At 40.5% G+C, this 26,307-nt stretch overlaps 1 protein-coding gene across 1 annotated transcript in view; it reads left to right on the forward strand.

Moving 5' to 3' along the window:
- Window positions 1–26,307, forward strand: part of LRRIQ3 (leucine rich repeats and IQ motif containing 3) — a gene marked incomplete at both ends in the record, with an annotated part of 77,498 nt that continues 51,191 nt past the window's right edge. The window contains 3 exons of the mRNA XM_080915217.1: window positions 1–249; window positions 1,700–2,023; window positions 15,638–15,771. Coding sequence (XP_080771343.1) covers window positions 1–249; window positions 1,700–2,023; window positions 15,638–15,771 — 707 coding nt within the window. The remainder of the gene's footprint in view (window positions 250–1,699; window positions 2,024–15,637; window positions 15,772–26,307) is intronic.

Genomic DNA, 26,307 nt, shown 5'->3' on the forward strand with positions numbered 1-26,307 from the left:
ATGTTCCATGGAACAATCACAAAAGAGCTTACCAGCCACGAGGAATGGAGCCACTATAATGAAAATATAGTAGAAGATCAGAAAGACTTTGTATTTATGAAGTACAATGGCCTTCATCTGAAGTCCATGGAGAACCTGCAGTCCTGCATCTCTCTGAGAGTGTGCATCTTCTCTAACAACTTCATCACTGACATTCATCCACTGCAGGGCTGCAAAAAGCTCATCAAACTTGATCTCCATGGAAACCAGGTAAGCACTAACTACTGTCTGTATTCCAATGAATTTACATTGTAAATCTACAACTCTCTTCCTATCTTATTAGTTTTCTATTTCTAGGTATAATAGGATTTCTTTGGCTGTGAAGAGACAACATGATTATGAACATCTCTTACAAAGGAAAACTTTTAATTGGAGCTGGCTTACAGTTTAATCCATTATCATCATAGTGGGAAGCAGGCAACCATGGTTCTGGGAGGGAGCTGAGAGTTCTACATTCAGATCAGCAGGCAACAGGAAGAGACAGAGAGCCACACTAGGCATGACTTGAATATCTGAAACCTCAGAGCAAATCTACTCCAACAAGGCCACACCTCCTAATAGTGCCACTCCCTGTGGGTCTGTAAGGGCCAGTTGCCTTCAATTCATCATATTCTAATCCCTGCCCTTCACTGGCTTGTAAATGTATCATCAACTCAACTTAAAAAGTCTCATAGCCAATCACTGTCTCAATCCTGCTTAAAAGTCCAAAGTTCAAAGACTCTTCTGGGACTCATGCAACTTCTCAACTGTAATCCTGTAAAATCAAAATAAAAAAGAAGGTTTCAGAGTTATAACACTCAGTGATACAGAATATACATTAGCATTTCAAAAAGAAAAGCTTAAAAGTTGGTGCAAAATACTGAGCATAGAAACAAAGCCTAGCATGTGATGTAAACGTTTTAAGTGAAATTCTGTAAAAGTACATGCTATGCTGTGTTTTACTTCATTTTAAATTATGGATGCATAGAGTGGCTCTGTATCTATGTCAAATGTATGTAGGCATCCACCGTGGATTCTGGGAACTGAACCTAAGCATTTGAGAGACAGTGAGCACTCTTGACCACAGAGCATTCTTCCAGCCTTCACTTCATTTAAAGTTATTTTAAAGATTTATTTTGTTTCTGTTTATCTGTATATTTGTGTGTCTGTAACTGTGTATATGTGAGTGCAGGTGCCCATGGAGGCCCAGAGGATGGTGGATTCTCTGTAGTTACTGGTAGTTGTAAATTGGTCAGTGTATGGGCTGGGTTCTCTGGAAGAGCAGCGGGAATTCTTCATTACAGAGTCAAGTCTCCAGCCCCATATATAACAACTTATGCACACCGTTGACATGAATAATACATCGGAATTCTTAAATTTTATGTGAGAAGCATCATTTGGGATTGTACTAAGGACTTTTCAGTGAGAGATCTCTATACATACCATGAGTGTGTTGTTTGCACATTCATTGTTTGTACAATCTTTATACTACTAACAGTATTTTATTCCCAAGTACCCAGTGCATCATGTGTTTGCTGTCTTTTTTTTTTTTTTTTTTGAGTTTTGGAAATTCTGGATTTGGTTATTTATTAGTCATGCACCATTTACAAAACACTAGATTTTAGATTATACTAAATATTTCACCATCTTTTTCTATTCTATATTTTAAATATTGTTTCAGATAAAGACTCTTCCAGATAGGAAATTTTGGAGTGGGCTCAAGAACCTAAAACTCCTCTATCTGCATGACAATGGATTTGCCAAACTGAAGAACATCTGTGTATTGTCTGGTTGTGCAAGCCTCATAGGCCTGACCATGTTTGACTGCCCAGTGAGCCTGAAGAAAGGCTACAGGCATGTTCTTGTCAATAGTATCTTGCCTCTGAAAGCTCTGGACTACCATGTGATATCTGATGAAGAAATCATTCAGAACTGGCATCTTCCAGACCGATTTAAAACGTTCAGCCACAGTCTGTTCTTTAACTTTTGCCCAGCATTGATAAAGGTAACTCCCTCAATGAGTGTTTGCTGCAAGATCAGTTCAGAGTTTATACTCAGATCATAACTGTTTTGGCTCAAAAGTCAATACTTAAATATATAATGTGTTTAATAGTAAAAACATTGGTAAAAACAAAAGCTTGTGTGCTTCTACACAAACATGAAAATCTTAAGACCAAGTCCTCTTTAAATACAGTTTTAGCTGAAAGATATTTATTTTAATATATATTGTTAATTCTTGTGGAAAATATTTTTTATTTCTGAAATGGCATAAGTTATAATTTATATTATTAGTGGGAAAATGCTAAATAATTACTTGTGATTGAATTGAATTAGTGATGTTGGCATAACCAAGCATTTTTTGACATAAACTATTGAGTTCTTAGGAAAACTTGTAACCTGAGGTTACACATTTTTGGACACACTTTAGAAGATTCATCATAGCATTTGCACTTTATAACAGACACGAGGAGAAAGGAAGGCTTAACACTGCAGCTGCTAGAAACTATAGCGATTAAACCCATGGCAGAGTCTGAGCCTGGTTTTGTAGAGAAGTGTTTCCAAATGTGGTATGAATGACTGAACAGTACGTGATATACAAGGGTGTGAGTCAGTTGGGACACAATGAGCTGATGTGACCAAGTGAGACCTTCACAACATACACAAACTGTCATTTACCAAGAGCAATTATCTGTCATGGTTACATTTATAGAGAGAATCTGAGGAAAATAAGGAATTAATGTGGACAGTGACCAAGCTTGGGGGAGGGCGGGGAAATAGGCACCATTACTGAGCAGGCAGAGTGCCAAGCTGCAGTGTTGTACTGGAACTGTGGTCCTCAAGCATTATCAGAACATATTTTTGCAATGTTGCTTGAACGATTTGAGGACTTGGTAATTATTTTGTGATAATTGTAGAAAAGAAATAGTGAGACAGCATTTAAGCCTGTTTTAACCTGCACCCCAAACACAAAAAGTCACTCAGCTGCTGCCTTGTGGTGGTAATGTATGTGATCTTTTTGTGGATGGTCAAAATGGCTGAAATTACTTCCAGAAGGTAATGAAAAGTCAGGAAGGGACAGCAGGGATGAAGAGCTTAAGCTTCTTAGTGAAGTGAGTACTGCAGCTAGACTGCTACCAATACAACCATCTCTTAGTGCAGTGAGTGCTACAGTTATACTGCTGCCAATACAACCATCTCTTAGTGTAGTGAGTGCTACAGTTATACTGCTGCCAATACAATCATCTCTTAGTGCAGTGAGTGCTACAGTTATACTGCTGCCAATACAACCATCTCTTAGTGTAGTGAGTGCTACAGTTATACTGCTGCCAATACAACCTTCTCTTAGTGCAGGAGCGCTACAGTTATACTGCTGCCAATACAACCATCTCTTAGTGCAGAAGGACTACAGTTATACTGCTGCCAATACAGCCATCTCTTAGTGCAGGAGTGCTACAGTTATACTGCTGCCAATACAGCCATCTCTTAGTGCAGGAGTGCTACAGTTATACTGCTGCCAATACAACCTACTCTTAGTGCAGGAGGACTACAGTTATACTGCTGCCAATACAGCCATCTCTTGGTGCAGGAGTGCTACAATTATACTGCTGCCAATACAGCCATCTCTTGGTGCAGTGAATGCTACAGCTATACTGCTGCAAGTACCATCTCTCATACTGTATGTCCTGGACATGACTGGCATTACCATAGTTCCTTAAAGAAAATCTAGTATTATCTACTGAGGGAAAGGGGTGGGGAAGAGGAAGAAAGGTAAACAGAAGAACTAAGAAGATGAACATCTTGGAAAGTTAGACTGAACTCTATTAGATGGGAAGACCTTTCTGTAAATATCTGTTCAGTCCTGAGCATCTCCTTTGACACAGAAAGGCATTGTGTTTATAGAAAACTCAGCACTATGAGGTGTAAGACCTCTGAATTCAGGTCTGTCTCTTTTTATAGGGTTCTTTAGCCAACATCATACCACAGACAATGAAGCTTTAATGGTAGTTTAATACTAAAATGTAAGAGGAGAATTAAGGAAACAGATTTCTAATATGTTTAACCTGAGTGATTGGCATAAAATGAAATGGCCATATGTAACCTTACATAGGAAATATAAATTTGACGCTGTTTCATTTAGCTTTAGTTTTGTATATTGAATGGGAGAGGTCATATATGCTTGGAAATGGGTTTGGAGAGAATGTTCTGGGCTGTGCTGTGAACCCAGTCATTTGCATGAAAGTCATAGTTGAATAACATGAATTCTAAACTTATTTTTTTTTGGTAAAGTTGCAAAGTTTTTTGTCTTGAAGTAGAAAAATGGGCTTTTTATTATGTGAGATCAAAGTACTTTTAGAAATCTGAGATAATTCCTTTATATTTTGTTATCTGTTTATTTGTCTGTCTTTCTATTGCCATCATCATCATCATCATCATCATCATCATCATCACCATCATCATCATCATCATCATCATCATCATCATCCTTCTCTCTCTCTCTCTCTCTCTCTCTCTCTCTCTCTCTCTCTCTCTCTCTCTCTCTTCTCTCTCTTTCTGGACATGCCATCTACTATATATCTGCCATTAATTCTGTCTATGTCTCTGAGTCTATGATGTATGCATATGTGTATATATACATGATCTATTATCTATCCGTCTATATCTTCTCTCTGTCATCTATTTACATCTGCCTTTCTATTCTTCATAAATATAGAAGTTATCTGACTAAGGAACAAGCCTATCACTTAGGATTGCATTTTGTTTTCCTGCAATAAATAATAAGCCAATAAATCAAGATTTTTTATTAATATAATGTAATAAAGAATTCAGGCATGGGAAATGATTCTATCTAGTTACTCATGGAGTGAGCACCCATGTTGCTGGCTTTCATTACTATCCATTCCTGTGAAGTGCAATGAATTTCCTCATGTCCACCATGTGCTGAGCAAGACTGAGGCATTGGTGAGGTGCAGCAGCTCAGGTCTGCTAAGACTGTCAGCTTGGCATTAGGAAAACAGCACCTCCTCCAAATATCTTCCCTGACTGATTTCTGCAGCCTTCAAGGGAAAGGGCTCCAATGGCTACCATCACCAGGGGCTATGTAGAGAGAGAAATGCTTTTTTCTTTAATTGATTCTTGGTGAGTTTCACATCAGGCATTTCAGAACACAGAAAAGCATCTCATCATGGAAGCTGTAGGGTGTCACAGTGTATTCCACAGTAAATCCTTCTGTTCACACATCTTCATTTACAAGCATTCATTGCAATGAGTTATTGGTCTGGTTTGAGGTCTCTGGCTTATGTGACATCATCAATATAGTATCCTCAAAGGGACTCCTCCCCTTTAACCCTTTGTTGCCCTGTGTCATGGAGAGCCTCAGCTTTGGATAAGCAGGATTTGCCCTGTCACTTATCCCAGCCTTTCTCAGATGATAGAGATTTTGGGATGGGCCAAATTAGAGATGTGGATCTGGACTTGGATGGTAGCTAAGCTCATTTGCGGAACAGCTCTCCCTTAAACTTAACAGCAGGCCTAGATCTGTAGCACTGCTCTGGCTAGGAATCCCAACACCTCATTGACATGAGGCAGGGTCAGCTTTCCAGCTCTCATGCCCTTGGGGCAGCTCACCCACAGGGACACACACCCATGCCTCCAGAGCCAGGTCTGCCCATTCAAGGCACAAGGTTCTTCTTCTCAAGAGCTGCAGCCTGTGAGGGACAGGGCCAGCTCTCCTGCTCACTGTGCTCCCATGCCCTCAGGGCTGGCTCACCCTTGCCTTCACCAGTAGGGCCAGCTTCATTGTGTGGCCCAGGCCAGGAGCAGGACCAGATCTCCCATGTGCTGCAGCCAACGAGGAGTCAGGGCTAGCTATTTGGCTGTCCTGTGATCTCACCCTCAACTGGCTCACCTGCACTCCCTCCACAGCTCTACCATGCTGCCTGTGTGAGGTGCAGGGCTCACTTAAAGAGAAATATTTTTAAGTAGACACATTTTCTTGTTAAATGGAAACTAATGTTCTATTAATAGCAAAGAAGACATGATATATCTTGGAAAGCACCTAATACTTTTTTCAAAGATGATGGGGACAAGAATGATAATTAAGTATTTAAAATCCATTCTTTTTATTTTCAACGTGAATAGAAATGAATGGCCACCCGTTGCAGTGGATATTAAAAACAGTGACAGGTTCAAGTGCATCAGTACATCACCACTCCATGCTGCGCCCAGGTGCTATCTGACCTGGGCAGCCTCGCCCACATTAGTTCTGGAGGGCCATATACAGCCAACATTAATCTATCTCTCATTAACATCTCTCTAGGCTACCTCTCTGCTAGCTGAGAATTCTGCCCACATTCCCACAAACCCAACAAATCCAAAACTCCAGATACTTGTAATTTAACAATGGCTTTTCCTCAGATTTACTCAGAAAAATTTATACTCCACAAAATGTCTATACCATAAACTATGAGTCAAATCATCCAAACAAATCTATCCCTTATAAAGTATTCCTAACAACCTCTTTCTATGCAGATGCCCACAAGGAGGATCATCTGCGTCTTCCTCCATGTTGACTCTCATCTGCTCTTGATTCTCCCTCTCTTTCTAAAACCTTGTTCCTGCCTGCCCTTCCTTCTCTCCCAGTGACTGGCCTCATTTTATCTTGTGTCTGCCTTCACCTGCATAAAGACAACAACTTACATGTCGATGTAGTTATCCAGTAATAACTGCATTGCTATTTGTTTGTTTCTTTGTAAGCTTTTGCTTTTTAGAGATGAGAGTTTATTATTTTTACCAGGGTGGTGTGATTTCTTCACATTTTGGAATCTAAGTAAGTCCATTTTTATTTTTAACATAATACTACTGGTGGGTATTATTGCAAAGAAAAATAGAGGCTTATGGGAAAAGTAGGCACACACAGAGGTCTACTTTGCTGAAATCATCACCTGTGTGTGATATCCAGGAATGCATACAAGACTATTTTATAACTTGTTAGCAAGATAAGCAGGTCTTACGACAGCAGGCAAATACGTGAAATTTCATTATCTCTATATGCCAACTATAAAGTGAAACTATGATAAAATTTATAGTAACTAAACATGAACCAAGAACAACAAAAACCACTCCTTAAAGGTTTGTGATAGAGTGCATCACAGGGTAAGAGGAGGTAGAAAGGGCTTAGTTTTGAAACAAAGCTTCTACCTCTTTAACTAGTTAATTTATTCATATATGTGGAGCCCTCAGAGCCCAACTGTGTCCCAAACCAGTACCTCTAGCAGGACAGTAACATACGAAGATGTGCATTGTCTCTAACATGGGGAATCTGTAGGATATATTCAAGCCATAGTATTTGCCCCCACCCTTCACTATGCCTTTACATGAAAATACATTTATTTCAACTAATAGTCTAAAACGTAGCCTTCAAATCCAAAATCCAGAGTTTTCTACAGATCAAATCTCATCTAGGTTGACTGGGACATCCTTGGAAACTTAAAAGGATATCATTATTTATCTTAAACTCGATGTGCCTATATAATCAGCACAACGTGAGCATTTTCTAGGAATATAGGATATGTTCACTGAAGAAGTCACAGCCATTGGAGCCATGGTTTTGGTCTGCCAGGAACTCTATGATCTGATATGAAAAAAGTCTCAATGTAACTGACCAGTGAGATCTTTGAAAGAGTCAGTCTTGTCCTTTAAAACGGTTTCACCTCTAGAGTTCTGCGCTGTGGTGGGATTGACAAGTTTAATGATCCTTTTATTAGGAGCAGGAGCTGATTTCTAGCTGGGTGGTACTTGCACACACCTTTACTCTCAACACTTGGGAGGCAGAGGCAGGAGAATCTCTGTGAATTCAAGGCCAACTTGATCTACAGAGCTAGTCCAGGACAAAAAGAGTTTGGTCTTAAACCATGACTTCTGCAAGGGTACTACTTTCATTCTCAAACATGGGAGGAGGAGGTAGAGATTTTCCCCAGCTTTTCTGCTTTCTCTCCCTTTTGATTAAGTACTGTCTTCAAGTGGTTTTCCCTTCTTGAAGTATGATGTCAGTGGCTAAATACAACAAAGGCAGAGTGTTAATGTGTCATTCCTTGGGATACGCCAGCTCCTTGTTCTTAAGTCTGTGTTTCATAAAGCCTCCAGGTATGTTTACATTCCAGATGAGGTTTTGGTCAGTGTATGAAGATGTTGGTCTAGTTTCTCTTTCCAGTACCTTGTTGTGTTCCATCTGAGACGTCACAGTGACCCCATCTCCATTTTTCTATTAGCATTCAGCTTCAGAGACTGTGTGTTTTAGAACCAGGTGCTGCCCTTGCTTCAGTCCTGATAAAGTCAGATGACTTACCATGACAGAAAAAAGCATGGTAATTTCTCAGACAGGAGGCTTTAAGATTCAGGAGCCAGGCTTGCTTCTTTTGTAGTAATAACACAGGACTATGGAGTGTTCCACTAGAATCCTTCCCAGGATAGTCACTTGAGTCATGGAAGCATTGTAATGAAGCCATGCCTCCAGATAAGTAAGCTTCCCAATGTCAGACACTGTGGTAATTCTCAGGAAAACCTTGTCCAAGGTGAACTATGTGCAGGTTTGGTGGAGTTTAAGTTAACATGATGCTGTCCTCCCAGTGCTGTAAGAACATGCCAAAGAGCAGTATCATCATAACAGCATGTTTTATGAGGTCTTAAGAGCATGTCCTAGAGAGCTCAACTTACAGTAGACAGACCATTAACTCACTTAGCCCATAATAGATGAGTGTTTGTAATACATTCAAGAAGGCAGAGACTTCCTGAAACAATCCCTCTCAGTGGTTCTGTCTCTAAATGCCATTAACATATATTTTTCAGATTCCTCCAAGTCAGAGATTTTTGCAGTTGTTTCTTTACATATTTTTAAGTACTGAGCTTAGAAGTTTAACAACTAAAAAGAGGGCAGATAAACACTTCACCTCACTGATAGCAATATTTGATCCAGGCTTGGAATCAATGAAAAATGTGCAGTTTTCAAAGCTGAACAGCCAAAGCACAAGGTGAAACAGTGGACAGAATCAACAGTGGCGCTTCACCAAAGGAGGGCAAAGGTGGTAAATGGAGCGTGTGTCAGTCACCGGGAGATAGAAGTGAGATAACACCAAAAACAGTGCTATCATCAGACTCTGAGAAGAATACAGAGAAATTTCTGGGAAGGATTTTGCTAGTCTCTTTCAAAATTGATCACTGAATGATCATGTAACACACCAGTTGCTCTCCTCAAAATTTATACCAGAGAAATAAAAGATCATGTCTTGCAAAAATAATTGCCTAATGAATGTTTTGAGCAGTTTCTCCACAGTGACTCTGTAAAAGATGTTCACCATGATAGCAAATCACCTAAAAGCTAAAACAATGGGGCTACTAAACTCACAGTCGTGACAGCTGTGGAAACTGTCACCAGCCTTATGCTGAATGGTGGAACACACATAGCTGGGAAGGTTACACTTGGAATGCAAAGGGGATAGCCCTGTGTGAGGCCAGACTCGGGCTTTACAGTGTTCTGCCCAGAGCTACTCTGTCCCTTCTTTGGTCAGTGCAAGGATTTGAAGACCCCTACTAGGCACCAGCTTTTAACCTTCACCTCCTATGTTATGTTAGGAAGAAAACCTTCCATACATGGATTTTTGAAGATGAGCCACCCCCCTCCCCCACACCAAGCCACAGCAACTTCCCTAACGGAAATTACCAGACATTCTCAGCGTGGGCATGGTTCAAAATCCCATTCACTCTTACAATGTGATGATATGTCAGTAACTACCTAGATGGGCATCTGGAAATGCTGTGTTAACTATGTGTGTAAGAGCATCTCATCAACAGAGAGCACCATTCCTATAGCCCACCACAGTCCATATTCCTGGACCTTCTGTGAATTATGTTATTTTTGTTCTCTGTTCTAGTTCCACAGTGTGTAAGAGAGCAGAGCCCTCCAGTATCAAAGTGGTCACCAGGAGAACTTTAGAAGTATTAATTTATACTACAAAATTTTCTTGAAAATGTAGAGAATTCACACATATGCAAACCATCTTGTGTTATGAATATACTAATCAAAACAGAATGTGCCTTTCAAAGGCATAAAATTGTAAAATAGGTGTGGTTTTAGTTTATTTGAAACAATAAATGATTGTATTATTATGTTTCACTTTTTCAAATATTCCACAAAGCAATGAGCCATATTAGGAAATTTTGGTTGAAAAAATACTCACAAATGGAAAAAAAGACAGATATTATAGACCAGATATATAGGTAGTATAGAAATTTTAAGTAACTACAGAAACTACTTAGATCAAGAACTTGTTTGAAAAATGATTCCATTTTAGGATTTGATGCCATTTAAATAGCATGCACTTTTAGAATTAGCTTTTAAAGCTTTTCTATTGTCAACATGTAAAGTAGATTGCGTCTGAGTCATATGACAAAGCCTTGTTATTTTCTCTGGAAATGCTTCTCTGTACTTCACGCCAGCATTAGCAATAACCTCCACAGCTCTGCATTCTATTAAGATAAACATTTGATTATTATTGTGCCACATATCTTATTGATTTTTTATATTTATGCTTTAAAGTATATGTTCTTTGTCCATATTTTATTACAGTTTCATTAATTAGACTAAGTAATCATCTTTTTAGCTGATGTTTTTATTTCAGAGCTTACATTATATTACTGAGTAAACTCCTTACTCAGCGCCTCTTTTCCTGCTAATTTTGTGATAAATATACTAATGTATTCAGAAATTTTAAAAAGTCTGCATCACTGTCAGTTCATTTACTACTATCAAACTTTCAGGCGGTAACCTTGTTTGGAAGGCTGCAGCCGTGGAAGGGCTACTCCAAGCACTTTATCAATAGCCCGTGAGACAGCACCACAGCAAAGGATAGATCAAGAGTTAGTAAGAGTTGGGTTTGGTATTAAAGCCGCCCAGCTTTTGTACAGCCAGAGCTCCAAGGATAGAGGGAATACATGGCTTTTCTCTTGTAAGGGAATGATTCTACTTGCTTAGATATCAAAGCTTTTGGGTGTTTGGATAAGTAACCAATCACATTATTGTTGGCATTTTGCAAGGTAATTTTCCAAAGACTTTGGGAAGCTTAAGTGTTCCTCAGTTACTTTGTGAAAATATTGAGGGAAAAAAAGATACAAAATAGAGTCAAAACCTAGGACATCTATACACAGATCAAAACTGTACAGAGAAATTAATGCAAACTCAGTAAATGCAGCAAGGAACGCAAAAGCTAGGTGCATAGCTGACACAGACAGGCTAGTGCTGGGAAGGCTATGAGTTCAAGTCACATGGCTCCAGAGTGAGGTACAGAGCAGGCTGACAGAGGAAGACTGGCTCACACGGAAAGGCAATGAGAAGGGAGTGAGGCTGTAAGAGGGGAAAGAAAAATGGAGGGAAACATCATGAATACTGGGCCAAGTCTATGAGATTAAAAATATTCGTTGTTCAAATCTGGTTAAAAATAAAAAGAAAGCATTAGTTTTTGTACTTAAGATGCTTCTATTAATGTAAGAAGTCTCTGGGCAAATGGAAGTGTTGGCATTGTTACTGAGCAACTGAGACAGGAGGAGGCATTTGCAGATACAGAGGTGTTGAAAGAGGTTGACAAATTGGAGTGGCAAAAAGTGGCTTAGTGTGGTTGGAGGTTAGAGGACATGTTTGAGCATGTCAACAACACAGTAGTAAAATATTAAATGTAAGACAAGGAGACAGGACTTCATCTTGTAAAATCCGAGGGAAATATTTAAGAGTTTTACATTTTAGAGGAGTCATTCTGTGTTCTGAAGAAAATGACCTTATACAAGAAGACAAAAGACTTACACATTTAAAATTTAATGAGTTTGTATAAACATTTTCTGATTCATGTATCAGAGAAGCAGCAGAATGCAGGCAGCCAGCATTCTGTCTGGGGAAAGAGTCATTTATGAAGTGGTTATGGAGACAAAAATTTGATTGAAGCAAGCAGGTCCCAGTTAGAGGCTAGGTGGTTGATTCTGATTGGTAATTTCTAGTTAATTGTATTGTTTATGATGTACTTTGTTTTATTCTCTTGGAATTCAAAGTACTGGAGTCATCCCAGTTTAATGATTCTCCATTATTATTTTTTTCTATAAGAAGAGAGGAGTTATTACCAAAGTTTGCTCATTAGCTTATAAAGTCTGATTTGATTCATTGGTGAAAAATATAGAGCAGAGATCCTTTAGAATCCCTAGATGGGAAGGGATGAAATACTATTAACTTAGTTGACATGATGAAGAATGCTTTTAATGTCCTTAAAGACATCACAGAATGAAGTGTGCATTGGTTGAAGAAGGGGGATAATGGCCTCTGCTTTTGATATATAAGTGGAGAAATGGAACTGGAAGTTCATTCTGTAGGCTGTAATTTAAGAGGTAATTCCTGGCAGGAAGTATAGTTGTGAGGATAATTTGCATAAGGAAGGCCAAGAGATGTAGAGATGAAGGTGATCATGGGAAGTTAGCAAGGGAGTAAAAATAAATAAATAAATGAAACCTTAGTTGTCTGAAAAGGAGCCATGGTTCAGACTGAGTAAAGGAGCAGAAGTAGATTATAATCCTGTCTCAACTCATCAAGGAATTGAGATAAAAGACTGAGTCCCAGTGCCTCATGGTCGTAATCCCCGAATTCAGGAGGCAGAGGTAAGAGGCTGAGAAATTTATGGCTACTTTGGGTTATAGACTCTTGTCTCCCAAAGGAGGAGCGGGCTGGGAAGCTCACTTAGGAGGTAAAGTCCTTTTTATACAACAGGAACCTAAGAGCACACCTAAGAGCATGTCAGCAGTGTGTGTGTCTGAAATCCTTGTGCTCTTATGTTGACATGAGAGGTAGAGACAGAAGAGTGCTGGAAGTTGGTGTGTCAGCTGGCCTGCTGTACACAGTCTTGAACAACACAAAAGAGATAACCTCAAAACAAATTGGAAGTTAAAGACCAATACCCAGTTTCCTCTGGCCTTCAAATATATTGATTAGCAACGCCCAATCAAACTTGAGGGCCTAAGATACAGATTACTTAGTAATGCTGCAACCATTTGATACCCAAGTGCCAGGTATAATCCAGAAGTTTTACCAATGCTCATCTATGTAAACTATCTGATTACAAACAAAACTAGGATTCAGTTAGCAGATCTGTTTGTTGGAAGGGGATTGCTGAACTGGAGAGGACTGTTGTAATGCATAGGAGGTGGTGACTCTGCTCTGCAGCAGTCTGAGGATGGCGGAGAGTTTGGATTTAGAGCTTAGCTTAAGGAGGTGAGATGACTGTGGGCTGACAGTGGATGGGAGAATGTCCCATTCTGAGACTCCCTCAAATATTACTCTTAGACTTTATATCATGACTCAAATCAAGAGTAGTCCAAAGTTCATATGAACAGGGCAAAGAAAGTATACCAAAATTTGGCTCAAAAACATCTTGTTATAAGAGGTCAGGGGGACCAAATGATTCAGCACATTATCAGTTGGTAATTTGTGAAATATGGAAGATCTGGATCAGGTCTAAGGTAAACACAAGAAGGATCCAGGAAATTTGTATAAAGCAGTGATTAGAGAAAGAGTTCTTTCTTGTAATGAGCTATTTTGTGGTTGCTGAGACTATTAGCTAGTTTTGTGTTAACTTACTGGGGGGAAGCCTCAGTTGTGAAAATGGCTCTGTAAAATCAGCCTGTAGTCTTAATTACTAATTGATATGAGAGGGCATTGTGGATTGGACCATCCCTGGGTAGGTGGTCCTGGTTTCTATGAGAAAGCAGATTGAATAAACCATGAGCAACAAAGCAGCATGCAGCACCCCTCCATGTTCTCAGCACCACTTTCCGCCTCCTGGTTTCTGCCCTGTTTGAGTTCCTGTCCTCACTTCCTTCGATGATAAGCTGATATGAAGGTGTAAGCAGATGGTATTGCATCACGGCAATAGTAAACCCAAGTAAGACTGGGGTTAGGAAAAGCTTAACTTGTGTGTAATGGAGGACCTACAGCGTGGTGCTGTCTCAGAAGGAGACTATGGTCAGAACAACATCAAAAGGAGGAGCTGACTCCAAAACAGTAAGACCTTGAGACAGTAGCTCAACCACATGCTGGCACTAAGATGTCTGAGAAAGTTTTGAAATTTGACTCTCCGTAAGTGCATGAGGATTAAGAAGAGGGAGTTTTGCCAGACTTAGAGTAGTTACTTGGAGGACAAAGCTAGGTGAGAGGAGCAGTGAGGAAACCTCTAGATGATGAAGAATAAACATTGCATGCTAAGTTCTCTGACGTTGCCCTTCACTGGGTTCTGTACTCACATGGGCACTTGGGATCTCTGCCTTGACAAGACCATGTGTGGTGACTCAGAGGGACGGAGAGGAATTCATTCATAGATCATTGAAGAGTGACCTGTTCATTGTCATTTGCTTTTGCTACTGTTTTGAAGAAAGTAAACTATTGCCAAATGAAAAAGCTGATGATCTGTAATGAATTCAGAAATCCCCAATGCTTTCTGACTTAGGGAAGGGGCTTCTAGAAGGATCAAGCTTAGAAAAGTGGAATCTGAATGCTTCAGGACTGATAGTCTTAGGATTAGATCTGTTGTGTAAGAGCTTTCTTCTAGGGAGCTGGTTAAGGCTCATTATGTTTTAAAAGGAAGCACATTAAAATGCAGGAAGACCCTGAAAGAAACCCACTAGATACACCAGCTTAGCCTTCCCCAAGGCTATGTCAGCAGTGAAGACTGCTGAGGAGCCTGTACCAGCCACAGTGCCTAGGGAGGCTCAGACCAGCGGAACGACCTGGAGGACATGCTCTGATCTATTCAGATGCCTGTATATCAGCACACCAGCTCCATGCTTTTAGCTTATGGGATCTGTCACCTGTGCTGGTATGTAGTTCTGGGGATGCGGCTGCCTTAGGCTCATCCCTGTCCCTGTAAGTAATCTCATATCCACCTGTAAAGAACTCCAGTAAACTCATTGGCTTCCTCAGCTGGAAAATTGAGTTTTGTCTCTGGTTTGGGTAGGCATTTGTTCACATCTCCTTAGGAGCAGGGCTATCTCACAGTGCCTTAAAGTAGTGTAAATATTTTATTTCCAATGTACATGAGTAAAAGTGACTATATTTCTAACTAGTCAGAAATCAGTGAGACAGAGTGAGTCTGTGACCCCAAAGTCTGGAGATCTGTAAGAAGACCCTGTGTGTTTCCAGAGTGTCCAACAGCACCACTGAGCTGCACAGCCCAGAGGAGTTGCAGTACTTTCAGAAATCCCACGTGCAGCCCCTCACAGAGTACACCACAAGCCACCCTCGGATTTAATAAGGCAGGAGTTCATACCAATACTTTTCTGAAAGGAAGATCACTAAAGTGACAATTTCATGTCTGCTTCCACATTACGGAGGATGCTATCAAGAATCTTGCATATTGTGCAGACAATTAAAATTATTTGAAAATAATAATGTCTATATTTTAATCAATACAAAAGTATATTTACTGTTTAACTATTATGCTGACAAGAGTTTGCTGAATGTTTTATTAATTTATTTAGATACTTCTTGGAAATGCTTTAATGAAAGATAAAAATTACTGGATAAAATTTTTTCATACAGGGTACAACCTATGGAGATGAAATAAAAAATATCAAACATATAATTTCAAGTATTAATGACATTCTGGCTCATAATTCACCAGTATTGATTATCCAACGATGGATACGTGGTTTCATGGTTAGGAAACACTTAAGGTATGTTTCTTTTTCTCTACCATCTGACTGTTAAAATGACTGAAATATCAAGGATAAGAAGTAGGTTCTCTAATAATTTGCACTTTTATATCCCGTGTTCCTAAAATACTTATACAACAATGTTTGCCTTGGTTTTAAGGAAAATGCCATATTATGATACATAAGGAGAATTTGATGCCTTCATATGATAATTACATCATGGTAATGGAAGCCATATATACCTTGAGAATATAAGAGGAATTTAGATTTTATTGGGGTCTTTAGATCATGTCATTACGATTGCATTTTGGGTCTCAGAGTTGAGCCCTCTTCTGATACTGATGTGGCATAGGATGTGCCTCCTTTCTCTGGAAGCACCAACAGTCCCCACATATTACGGCAGAGTCTGAGTGCTGTGGGAGGGCATCAGCTAGGAACAAACACTTCAGCGGCTCAGCTCGAACTGATATGATGGCTCTGTTTTAAAGATTTGTTCCATTAGGCACATCGCTTAACTGCTTCAAGGCAGAGTTTCTTCATCTGTAAAATGCTAAAGATCCAGGCTAATAGCAGAGCATACGGATTGGCTTGTGAGAATTGAAGTAATGAATAGCATACTGGCTCCTAGCAGAAGTGGCTGCTATTGTCTTATTAGCTGCTGCTTTAAAACACCTTTCCCATTGTTCTCTGGGGCTGTCTGCATTATCTAGCTCTGTGGAAAACGTGCCTTGGATTTCCCCTTCCTCCTTCCCTCCTGCTTCCTCAGCACACGGGATACCCTCTTCAGAGTAGAGCTCTAATCACGTTATTCTCTAACTGCACATCCTCCAGTGCCTCTGGGTTTGCCTTGGAGCAATGTCTTAATCACCAGCCTCTGTTCTCACCAGCGCTCACATTACACTGCAGGAGTCATTATTATCTGCATCAAGACCAGATTGGAAGTTAGTTTCCCGAGAGAGATTCCGTACCTGTGTTCTGCTCTGTGTATCTAGAACAAAACACAGTACTTGCACCAGTGAGTGCTCAAAACTTTTAAGGAATTGATGATCACACCAATCACGGAGGATACTGTGCGATCTGGGACCAGGACTCTCCTGTGGAGGGTTTCTGTGGGAGAGTGTACAGAGGAGGAGACTCAGCAGCCACCGAGAAGCAGCACAGCTTCGGAGTCCCTCCAACCCCAGCACGGCAGTCCCTGGAAATGTCTCCAGGCAGAAGATATTTGCATTTCCCACGAAGCCCAAAATCCGTACACTTCCCTGAAACCCCATGTGTACACTAAATATAGAGACTTGCATGTTTCTGAGTGAAAGTTTTCTTGGTTTGTGGTATGAAGGGAAGTCTACATTTCATCTTAGCAAATGGGGAGAAGCGCATACCTAACATGGATGTTAATCAATGTGCTCGTGTGGAGGAGTGGGCGCATCTGCCTCCTGTCTCAAGGGAAGAGTTCCCGTCTGCAATCCAGCTGACACCTCAGGTCGTGGCCGTGATCAGACGTGGACCTGATGGCCAGTTTGCATCTGTATTCGACCCTGGGAGGGAGCTGCTCCACGCTGCTCACCTGTGCTGTCTGAAGAGAAGGGCTGCAGCAACTGTCCTGTCTCCTCCTCACATGTTCTCAGCCACGTGCACCTTCTTTTCACACCAGTCATGGAATACCACCAAAGACCTCCAGTCCTTTCAGAAATGACAAACATTGGTAAACATAGGAACCAGATGTGCTATGTGACAGTTGGGGATCCTGGCTCCTAAGCTGTGTCAAGAAGCTCAGCATGCAATGCATGGTTCTTTCCGCACTGCCTTCCTGGGCTGCTCTATCACAGGGCTCCTCACTGAGCACTGTCCTGTCCTTCCTCCATGAGAGTTTTGATTGTCAACTTAACAATAATTTCACACACCAGTGAAAGCCTACAGTATACAAACACACTTAGAATTGTGGTGTATACATCACCATCAACAGTATATTCAGTGACCCTGCAGATCTGCTGGATGTTTTGTGTTTACGTTGAAGAACGTTGCACACTAGTTCTTCGGTTTATCAGTGTGATATGGCCTCCTTGCTCAGTGATGATGTCTTATTAGATTCATGAATATCTTATTGGCTCTATCTTTATTGGAGCATTTTCTGTTGTGTTTGCTGGCAGGCATCCCCCTTCTCGTCTGGACTGAGTGGGTGTTAAAAGTGCCGGTTTCTTTTCCGCACGCTGTCCTCATTTCTATACTTGCTGAATTCTGGCTGGTGCTGCTCTTCTGAGTCCTGTGCAATTTCATGCTGTCTTATAGCTCACTTCATAGCAATCGGTTGTTTATTTTGTTTTTTCTAACTAGGCTTTTCTCTGTCTGCAGTCATTGTTGAGAGTAACACAATTACCCTTCATTTTGTGCTTATCTTTTATATTTTACAGACCTGCCTGGCATTGGATGGATTTTTTCTTTTATTTTGCCCATTTAAGAGAAAACTAATTTTCCTGAACCTTAAGGAGAAGCCTTTCTGTTTCCAGTCCTGAAGCCTAACCCTAACCCTAACCCATAGGAGCTCAGCAGAGCAGTACACCACCAGAAAGGGGTGGTAAAGCTTGTGTCCCACAGATGGGAAACTTGGTTTCTGTCACTTAAGGTGAAAGAGGGAGAGGGAAGTGGGCCCTGGCAGTTAGTTCTGCTACACAATACATGGAGCAAAAAGACAAAAACCATACTTATGTGTTGTTTACTTGATTTTAAGTATGGGAAGAAGAAAACTGATATAGTAAAGATTAAGCATCTCTAATACCTAGAGGAAACAGAAACTGCATTCAATATACATGTAGAGGTAATGAAAATATAGGAAACTAAAGAAATGGAACATAAATATACACTGAACAATAAGAAAATGTTTATAAAAAAATCCATAGTCTAGAGTTGGTTCTTTTTAACGAGAAATAAATTGATAATACTCCCATAAGACCAATAAAGTACAAAGAGAGAAGAAATAAAAGATAGCAAGGTAATAAAGGGGTTAGGACAGCAGACACAAAATACAATAAGCAGTTACAACATTGTAACTACTTGATATTATCTTGTGAGAAATGAATGAGTTCCTTAAAAAAAAGTCACTGCAATTTCCAAATTAATCAGAGAAGACATAAAAGCACCAAATGGAATCAAAGATATTCACTATATATTAGAAATCTTAGAGAGGATACAGGACTAGATGACTTTAATAGTCATGGTTTCCCTTAAAGTTCTTAGATAGCAAAGGACAACACGTTGCTTGTTATTTGAATGATCACCAAACTGCAGGAGCCTTCTATAGAAATGAGAACTGTTGGCCTGATAGTCCAGAATACATGTGAAAACCTTGAGATAAGCCTGAGGTTTAGCAGTGCCTAGAAGGTGCAATAGTCTATAAGCAATGTAAGTTCATTTCAGGAATACAAGCCTAGTTTTACAGACAAAATGAAGGAGACACCCTTTCTGATTTGTCTGTGGCAGTGTCAGCTGACCTCTATGCAAACTGAAACATTTGTGTCTATGGTTGAAAATTCTCTCTTGTCTCTATTTCACACAAAGCAAGATTCCCAGTGTCCTTTACACCCGTCCCATAACTCTCTCATAATTACTTTCAGATTGTGTATCTGAGTGGTACCAAGCCAATGACATGAAGACTGAAAAAGCAGTTTCTTTAGGTATTGATAGGACACACCAGGAAATCTGAAGCCCACGAATAATTTTCTCTTACGTTAACTATCACTTGTGGGGAAGAGTACCTGCAAAGAACCAGAGCAAGGTCATCACTGGCTAGGAGTCACTCCTCACCAAAGCCAACCAGAACATGGAGCAAATAATTGTCCTCTGCTTTTAGAACTAGCTCAGGAATGGGTATTCCTCCCCACTCGAAGCTAAGACCTCCGTCAGCCCCAGACATGGAAGTACTCACTAATGTAGTCGTCTCCAAGACAGCAAGTGCAGGAAGACCATCTTGGTGTCTCAGGAAAACCACCTGATAAAGCTCAGCACCTCTTTGATGTTAAATTAAAGTTCAGTAAGCTGAATTAAAAGTTGACCAATAAAGTACAGTAAAAGATAGCAAGGTAATAAAGGGGTTAGGCCAGCAGACACAAAATATAGGGGATATAGCTCAGTTGGTAGAGTGTTTGCTTACCAGTACCCCATAAAAGCCAGGTGTGGTGGTGCTTGCCTGTAATTCAAGCACTTAAGTGTTGGGGAGAGGAGAATCGGGAATTTACAGCCATCCCTGGTTACATAGTAGTTGAATGGCAACCCATATTACATGGCTCAAAGTCACAACAAAAACAAACACCACTCCTCAAACCAAAACCAATACAAAACACACTCCAGAAGAAAAATGATGTTTTTACTTAATATTAGACAACAGATTCATTTATTATCACCCAGAAGTGAGATTCTGAACTCAGTCCCCAAGGCCGTCAGTGTGTGGGAATGTGATTCTACACACTGTTGTGCAGCACAGGGGACCAAGTCAGTGCAACTCAGTGAGAGAAGGAAAAGTCCCCACAGAAGGAGAAATGTACAAATAAAATGTTCTTTCCTGATGGAAGTTTGCAAGCCCAAATCTGTCATCCAAAAGTTAATGATACTTAGATATATAATTAGTTAGAAATTAGAAAAAAATTAAAATTAACACATAAATCGCACTCATCTTATGGTTTGTCTTTGAAGCACAGCCACATGAAATAATCTTTCCAGCTGGTCCTAGAGAGATGCATCTCACATACATGAGGGGGAGAGGAGTGCAGTCAGAGGCTTCCACTTAATGCACCTGATGCCTGTGAGGAGACAGATACAGGAGCATATGATGCAAGGAGGTTCAGGTGGCATCTAACTGAAGAGCTGGTGACAGAGTTCTCCGAGGATTTCTGCACAAGGTTGCACATACAGGTGTCCTGAATCAGGTGGAAATAGGCTGTCAACATTGCCTTCCATGTGCTTGGTCATTGACTTGGAAAAGTTTTGGGGCAAATATGGACATTTCAAAGAAACAAAAGTTGGGATGTGAGCTTGTATTTCTCAGTGGGCTCACAGGGAAGAGTGAGCAGCCCATGGCATGGCTGTAATCTACTAGACAGTAGATGTTAGGAAAGATAGGAATTGAGACTCAGACCTAAACTACCAAACAGTACAGACACAGAAAATTCAAGGATAGATTATTTTCATTGTATAAAATGGACCAAAAAAAAAAAAAAAAAAAAAAAAAAAGAATCAATGTATGGTCCTATAACAAATCATTAATCAAAATACTTCAGGATCTAGATATAGGCAAGGGAGGACTTTCTGAATAGAATAGGTCTCCAATAACCCTAGAAATAAGAACAAAAGCTTAAATATAGGATTCTGTCAGGTCCAAACCCAAACCCAAACAAACCAAATACACATCTAACAAAATACTCTTGATAAGTAAGGGAGTGGGCAGTGGAATGGGGAGGCAAGGTGCAGATGGGAAAAAAATTCTGCTAGTTATTCATGACACAGGGGGCCCAGAGTAGAGAAAGGACTAAATATGTAGTACATGCATGAGCCTCTCAGGAGACAGCTACATCAGGATCCTGTCAGCACGCACTTCTTGTCATCAGCAATAGTGTATAGGATGTGGTTGTATATGGGATGGAATCCCAGGTTGGGTAGGCTCTGCTCCAAACTTTGTCTTCATAATTCCTCCTGTGAATATTTTTGTTCCCCCTTGTAAGATGGACTGCAGAATCCAGACATTGGTCTTCCTTCTTCTTGGTCTGTGAATTGTATCTTGGGTAATCCAAGATTTTGGGCTAATACTCATTTATTACGGAGTGAATACCATGCTTATGTTTTTATGATTGGGTTACCACATTCAGAATATTTACTAGTTCCATTAATTTGCCTAAAATTTTTATTAAGTCATTGTTTTTAATAACTGATTAGTTCTCTATTGTGTAAACCACGTTTTCTATATTCGTTCCTTTGTTGAAGAAGATTTGGGTGCTTTCACACTTCCGGCTATTATGAATCAGGCTGGTATGAACATAGTGGAGCATGTGTCCTTTTTATATGTTGGAGCATCTTTTGGCTATATCCCAGGAATGGTATAGTTGGGTCCTCAGGTAGTACTATGTCCAGTTTTCTGAGGAACTGCCACACTGATTTCTAGAGTGGTTGTACCATCTTACAACCCCACCAGCATCTGCTGTCACCTGAGTTTTTATCTTAGCCATTCTAACTGGTGTGAGGTGGAATTTCAGTGTCATTTTGATTAGCATTTTTCTGATGACTAAGGATGTTGAACATTTCTTTATGTGCTTCTCTGCCATCCAATATTCCTCAGATAAGACTTCTTTGTTAAGCTCTACCCCATTTTTAAACAGGGTTATTTGATTTTCTAGGGTCTAATTTCTTGAGTTCTTTATATATATTGGATATTAGTCCTCTATCAGATGTAGAATTGATAAAGATCTTTTCCTACTCTGTAGGCTGCCATTCTGTCCTTTTGACAGTGTCCTTTGCCTTACAGAAGCTTTACAATTTCCTCGAGTGTCCATTTGTCAATTCTTGATCTTAGAGCATAAGACATTGATATTCTGTTCAGGAAAATTTCCCCTGTGCCCAAGTGTTCCAGATTTTCCCCATTTTCCCTTCTATTAGTTTCAGTGTATCTGGTTTTATTTGGAGGTTCTTGATCCACTTGGACTTGAGCTTTGTACAAAAAAATAAGAAAGGGTCAGTTTGCACTCTTTGACATGCCAACTGACAGTTGAGCCAGCACCATTTGTTGAAGAGGCTGTCTTTTTTCCACTGAAATGTCAAAGATCAAGTGACCAGAGGTGTGTGGGTTCATTTCTGGGACTTCAATTCTATTCCATTTACCTATCTGCCTGTCTCTATACCGATACCGTGCAGTTTTTATCACAATTGATTAGTAATACAACTTGAGATTGGGGACTGTGATTCCCCCAGAAGTCCTTTCTTTGTTGAGAATAGTTTTTCCTATCCTGAGTTTTTGTTATTCCAAATGAATTTGGAAATTGCTCTTTCCAACTCTTTAAAGAATTGAGTTGGACTGTTGATGGGTATTGCATTGAATCTATTAATTGCTTTCAGCAAGATGACCATTTTTACTATATTAATCCTGCCAATCCATGAGCATGGGAGATCTTTTCATCTTCTGAGATCTTCAGTATCCTTTTCAGATACTTGAAGTTCTATTCATACAGATCTTTTACTTGCTTGGTTACAGTCACACTTTGTGACTATTGTGAAGGGTATCTCTTTCCTAATTTCTTCCCAACCTATTTGTCCTTTGAGTAGAGGAAGGCTACTGATTTGTTTGAGTTTAATTTTATATCCAGCCACCTTGATGGAGTTCTTTATCAGCTGGAGTTCTCTGGTGGAAATTTTGTTGTCACTTAAGTACACTATCATATCTGTGAGTAGTGATATTTTGACTTCCTTTCTAATTTGTATCCTGTTGACCTCCTTTTGTTGTCTAATTGCTCTGGCTAGGACTTTCACCAAGGTGAGCAGCCTGATCCCCACACGCTGCCCTGCTATCATTCTCAGCCTCAAGTCAGACCCAAAGCAACAATGACCCCTGATCAAGGACTGCCACCTTTGGCATTGTGAGCTAGAAACAATCTGTCTTCTAAGTGGATTTTCTTGGTGTGTCCTACTAGGGTGATCAGTCAACTCTGTCCTCTTCATTTTATACTATTCTCAATGTCTTATTGTGTTTCTATGTCTATGACAACATTCTCTCAGTAAACTAAGAGTTCATTCTCTCAAGGGTTGGTTATCATGACAGAGATCTCATTAACATTTCTGAGTATGTATGCATTTATGCTTCCAGGATTTTTTCTGAGCCTCTAAGGCACAGTAGAGAAGTGTGTGTGTGTGTGTGTGTGTGTGTGTGTGTATGTGTGTGTATGTATGTGTGCATGTGTGTGTGTATGTATGTACATGTAAGTTCAGATCAGTCCAGATCCAAGTGCACCTGACTGAAGAAACTGCACAAACTGACATGGGCTGATTTGAGGAGAAGTGCTTTCATGGTTTTAAATTGTCATACAAATTAAAAATATACAACCAACATAACACGAAAAGAGCTTGAAATACTTTGATTTGTAGAAAAGATAATTGCTTAATCTTGATGTAAATGCTGAACCTGAACAGAGGGAGGTAAGAGATGCCCCCTGCCGTGGCTGCATCCTGGTGGGGTGCTTTGCATCTCTGCTTTCTGTTGTGTATTCAGTGCTCTGAGATGAAGCTGGGAGTCACTTTAAGCCATGAACAAACTTTCTTCTATGATTTGTACTTTGGCAAAAAACTAATCAATGTATTTTCTTCTTAAGTGTAATGTTTGAATGTACACGAAGCCTCACACTAAGCATAGCTGCAAATCTTTCTTCTGTGTTAGGTACAGCAGCTTAGAAACTGACAGTGAGTGTCCTGGCATGTGAGCTGCTCTCAGCAGTTCTCTGCGCAATCTAGACCCAGGTCACGAAGACAAAGGCACAGTAGTATCGATGCATCAGGATCAGGCCTCATTGCTCAGAGAAAAAGAAAGAAAGTTCAACTTACCAGTTGAAAGGCCCATTAGGGATACTGAATAAATAAATAGTAGCTGACTATGAAACCAAGTCTCTTCTCATTAATGCCCTGTGTAGTGAATAGTCTAAGTGACATCAGTAGTTTGTAAAGGGCATGGCAGATTTAAGTGGTGATATTACAATTAGTAGGAGGCAGAGATCCCTCAGATTTAAGATCATTCTCACTGAAGATTGATACCAAACACAACACTGCTGCACACGGAGAATGCGTGAGCGTCAGAGGTGCCTGACTTGCACCTCCTGGGGCATGGAGCTGGCTACAGCTTGACATTTATCCCCCACCCCAGCTTTTCGGGAGCTTTTATTACAGCTCTTATCTCAGTGCAGATGCAGTCTTGATCCACTCTAGTAATGTGTTGTCACTTAACTCTGATAATGGAATTCTATTTATTCACATCTTGCCTTACTCAACTCTATTTAAAATGCACTTTCCCTATATCTACAGACACCATGTCCCCTAAAAACACTAATGTCACTTGGCTCTTTCTAGAGTTGACTATGTTACCAACTCTTTTCCAGCATGGTCATGTTCTTTTTTAATGTGTACACTGTGATGTGTTGATGTGCCATGCGCAGGGTTTATTTATTGACTGCCTCTGTTGATGTTGTTCAGACCTTTGTAGTCAGCATATTACCATATACCCCTCTGAACTGTGACGCACTTTACTTGCTCACAGTGACCAACTCTGTCTAGTGGCTCAGCATTACCACCGTCCGTTTGTCTGCAGCAGCTGTAGGCTTGAACAAGTCAGTCTGTCCTTTCTAGTCACTTTGCGATATCAAGTCATCTGTGCGTGTGTATGTCCTGCTCGGATCCCAGCCCTGTGGACACCTTCGACCCTTTGTCTAGAGCAGGGACATAAGGTGAAAGACAGCTTTCTCCCTAAGTGGAGCCCCGAACTCTGCCTGCCACTGAGCTATCAGGGCAGTACCAGTCTATGTGTCTCTGCAGCCCAACGGTCAGTGTTTCCGTGTTCTGTACTCATGCTCCTGAGCTGGAGCAGGGTTCAGCCCAAACAGCCCTTCTTACTGTGCAGTGCCTGTGGGGCATGAGGCCCAAGCCTTCCTCATCTTGGTGTGAATCGCTGGTGTGTATCCTGGTGAAGAGGCAGCTAGTGCTGGAGGCCTTCCCTTTAACACTCGGCTGAACTTGTCCCCCACGAACCATGCTGGGAAGAGTATGCATGTGGTGACCTGACTAGTGCTTATCCTTACATTCCAGGGTGGCATTTTCTTGAGTAAATGGCCTCTTCCTTTGGCTAGTGCACTTTGAGAATTCTTGAACTTCTTTACCTTTAAATTTTTACCAGTTTCAGGGTTTCTCTCAGGACATTCTATCTCTATTCCAGAAGTTGTCTACCCAGCATGGCCTCTGCTCAGAGCTCTAGACATATTCAAAGTCAGTGACTTGCCTTTGGTGCTTCACACAAGCTCGGAGTGGTGTTGTCTCCAGAAGCATCTGCTGTTCTCTTGCCCTGACTAGTTCCTCCAGAGAGCGTGATGTTCTGAGTCTCTCACAAGAAAGTCCTGGGCCTTATCAATGTATTTCAAGAGAGGTAAACCTTTCTCTTCTCACAAAACACATTGGGGCTTATTCAAAACCTCCTCTATGAATCCTCATGCATTTCTTTCTATGTGACAACTGGCTGATCATGAGAGATACATCACAAGTCTCTCTCCTGGATACACATGTGAGTCTAGCTGCATCTCTGGCTGATTTTGGAGATGGAGCCCCAGGAAAGAATGCAGCTGCTTAGCACGCTCAAGTGCTTACTGTGTCTGCTTGGCTTCATACACTCCTTTCCCCATGAGCTTCATACATGAGGCGCAAGACGGAGCAGCAGAGGGCGACCACTGCTCTGAACTACGGCACCTTCATTATATCGTCTGCTTGTTTAATCTGCTTTGCTTTCATACTTATTTCTATTTATTTTATTTCCCTATGGCAGTCCTCCTCCCT

Source organism: Micromys minutus, assembly GCF_963924665.1.
Source record: "Micromys minutus genome assembly, chromosome: 4".
NCBI classification, from domain to species: domain Eukaryota; kingdom Metazoa; phylum Chordata; class Mammalia; order Rodentia; family Muridae; genus Micromys; species Micromys minutus.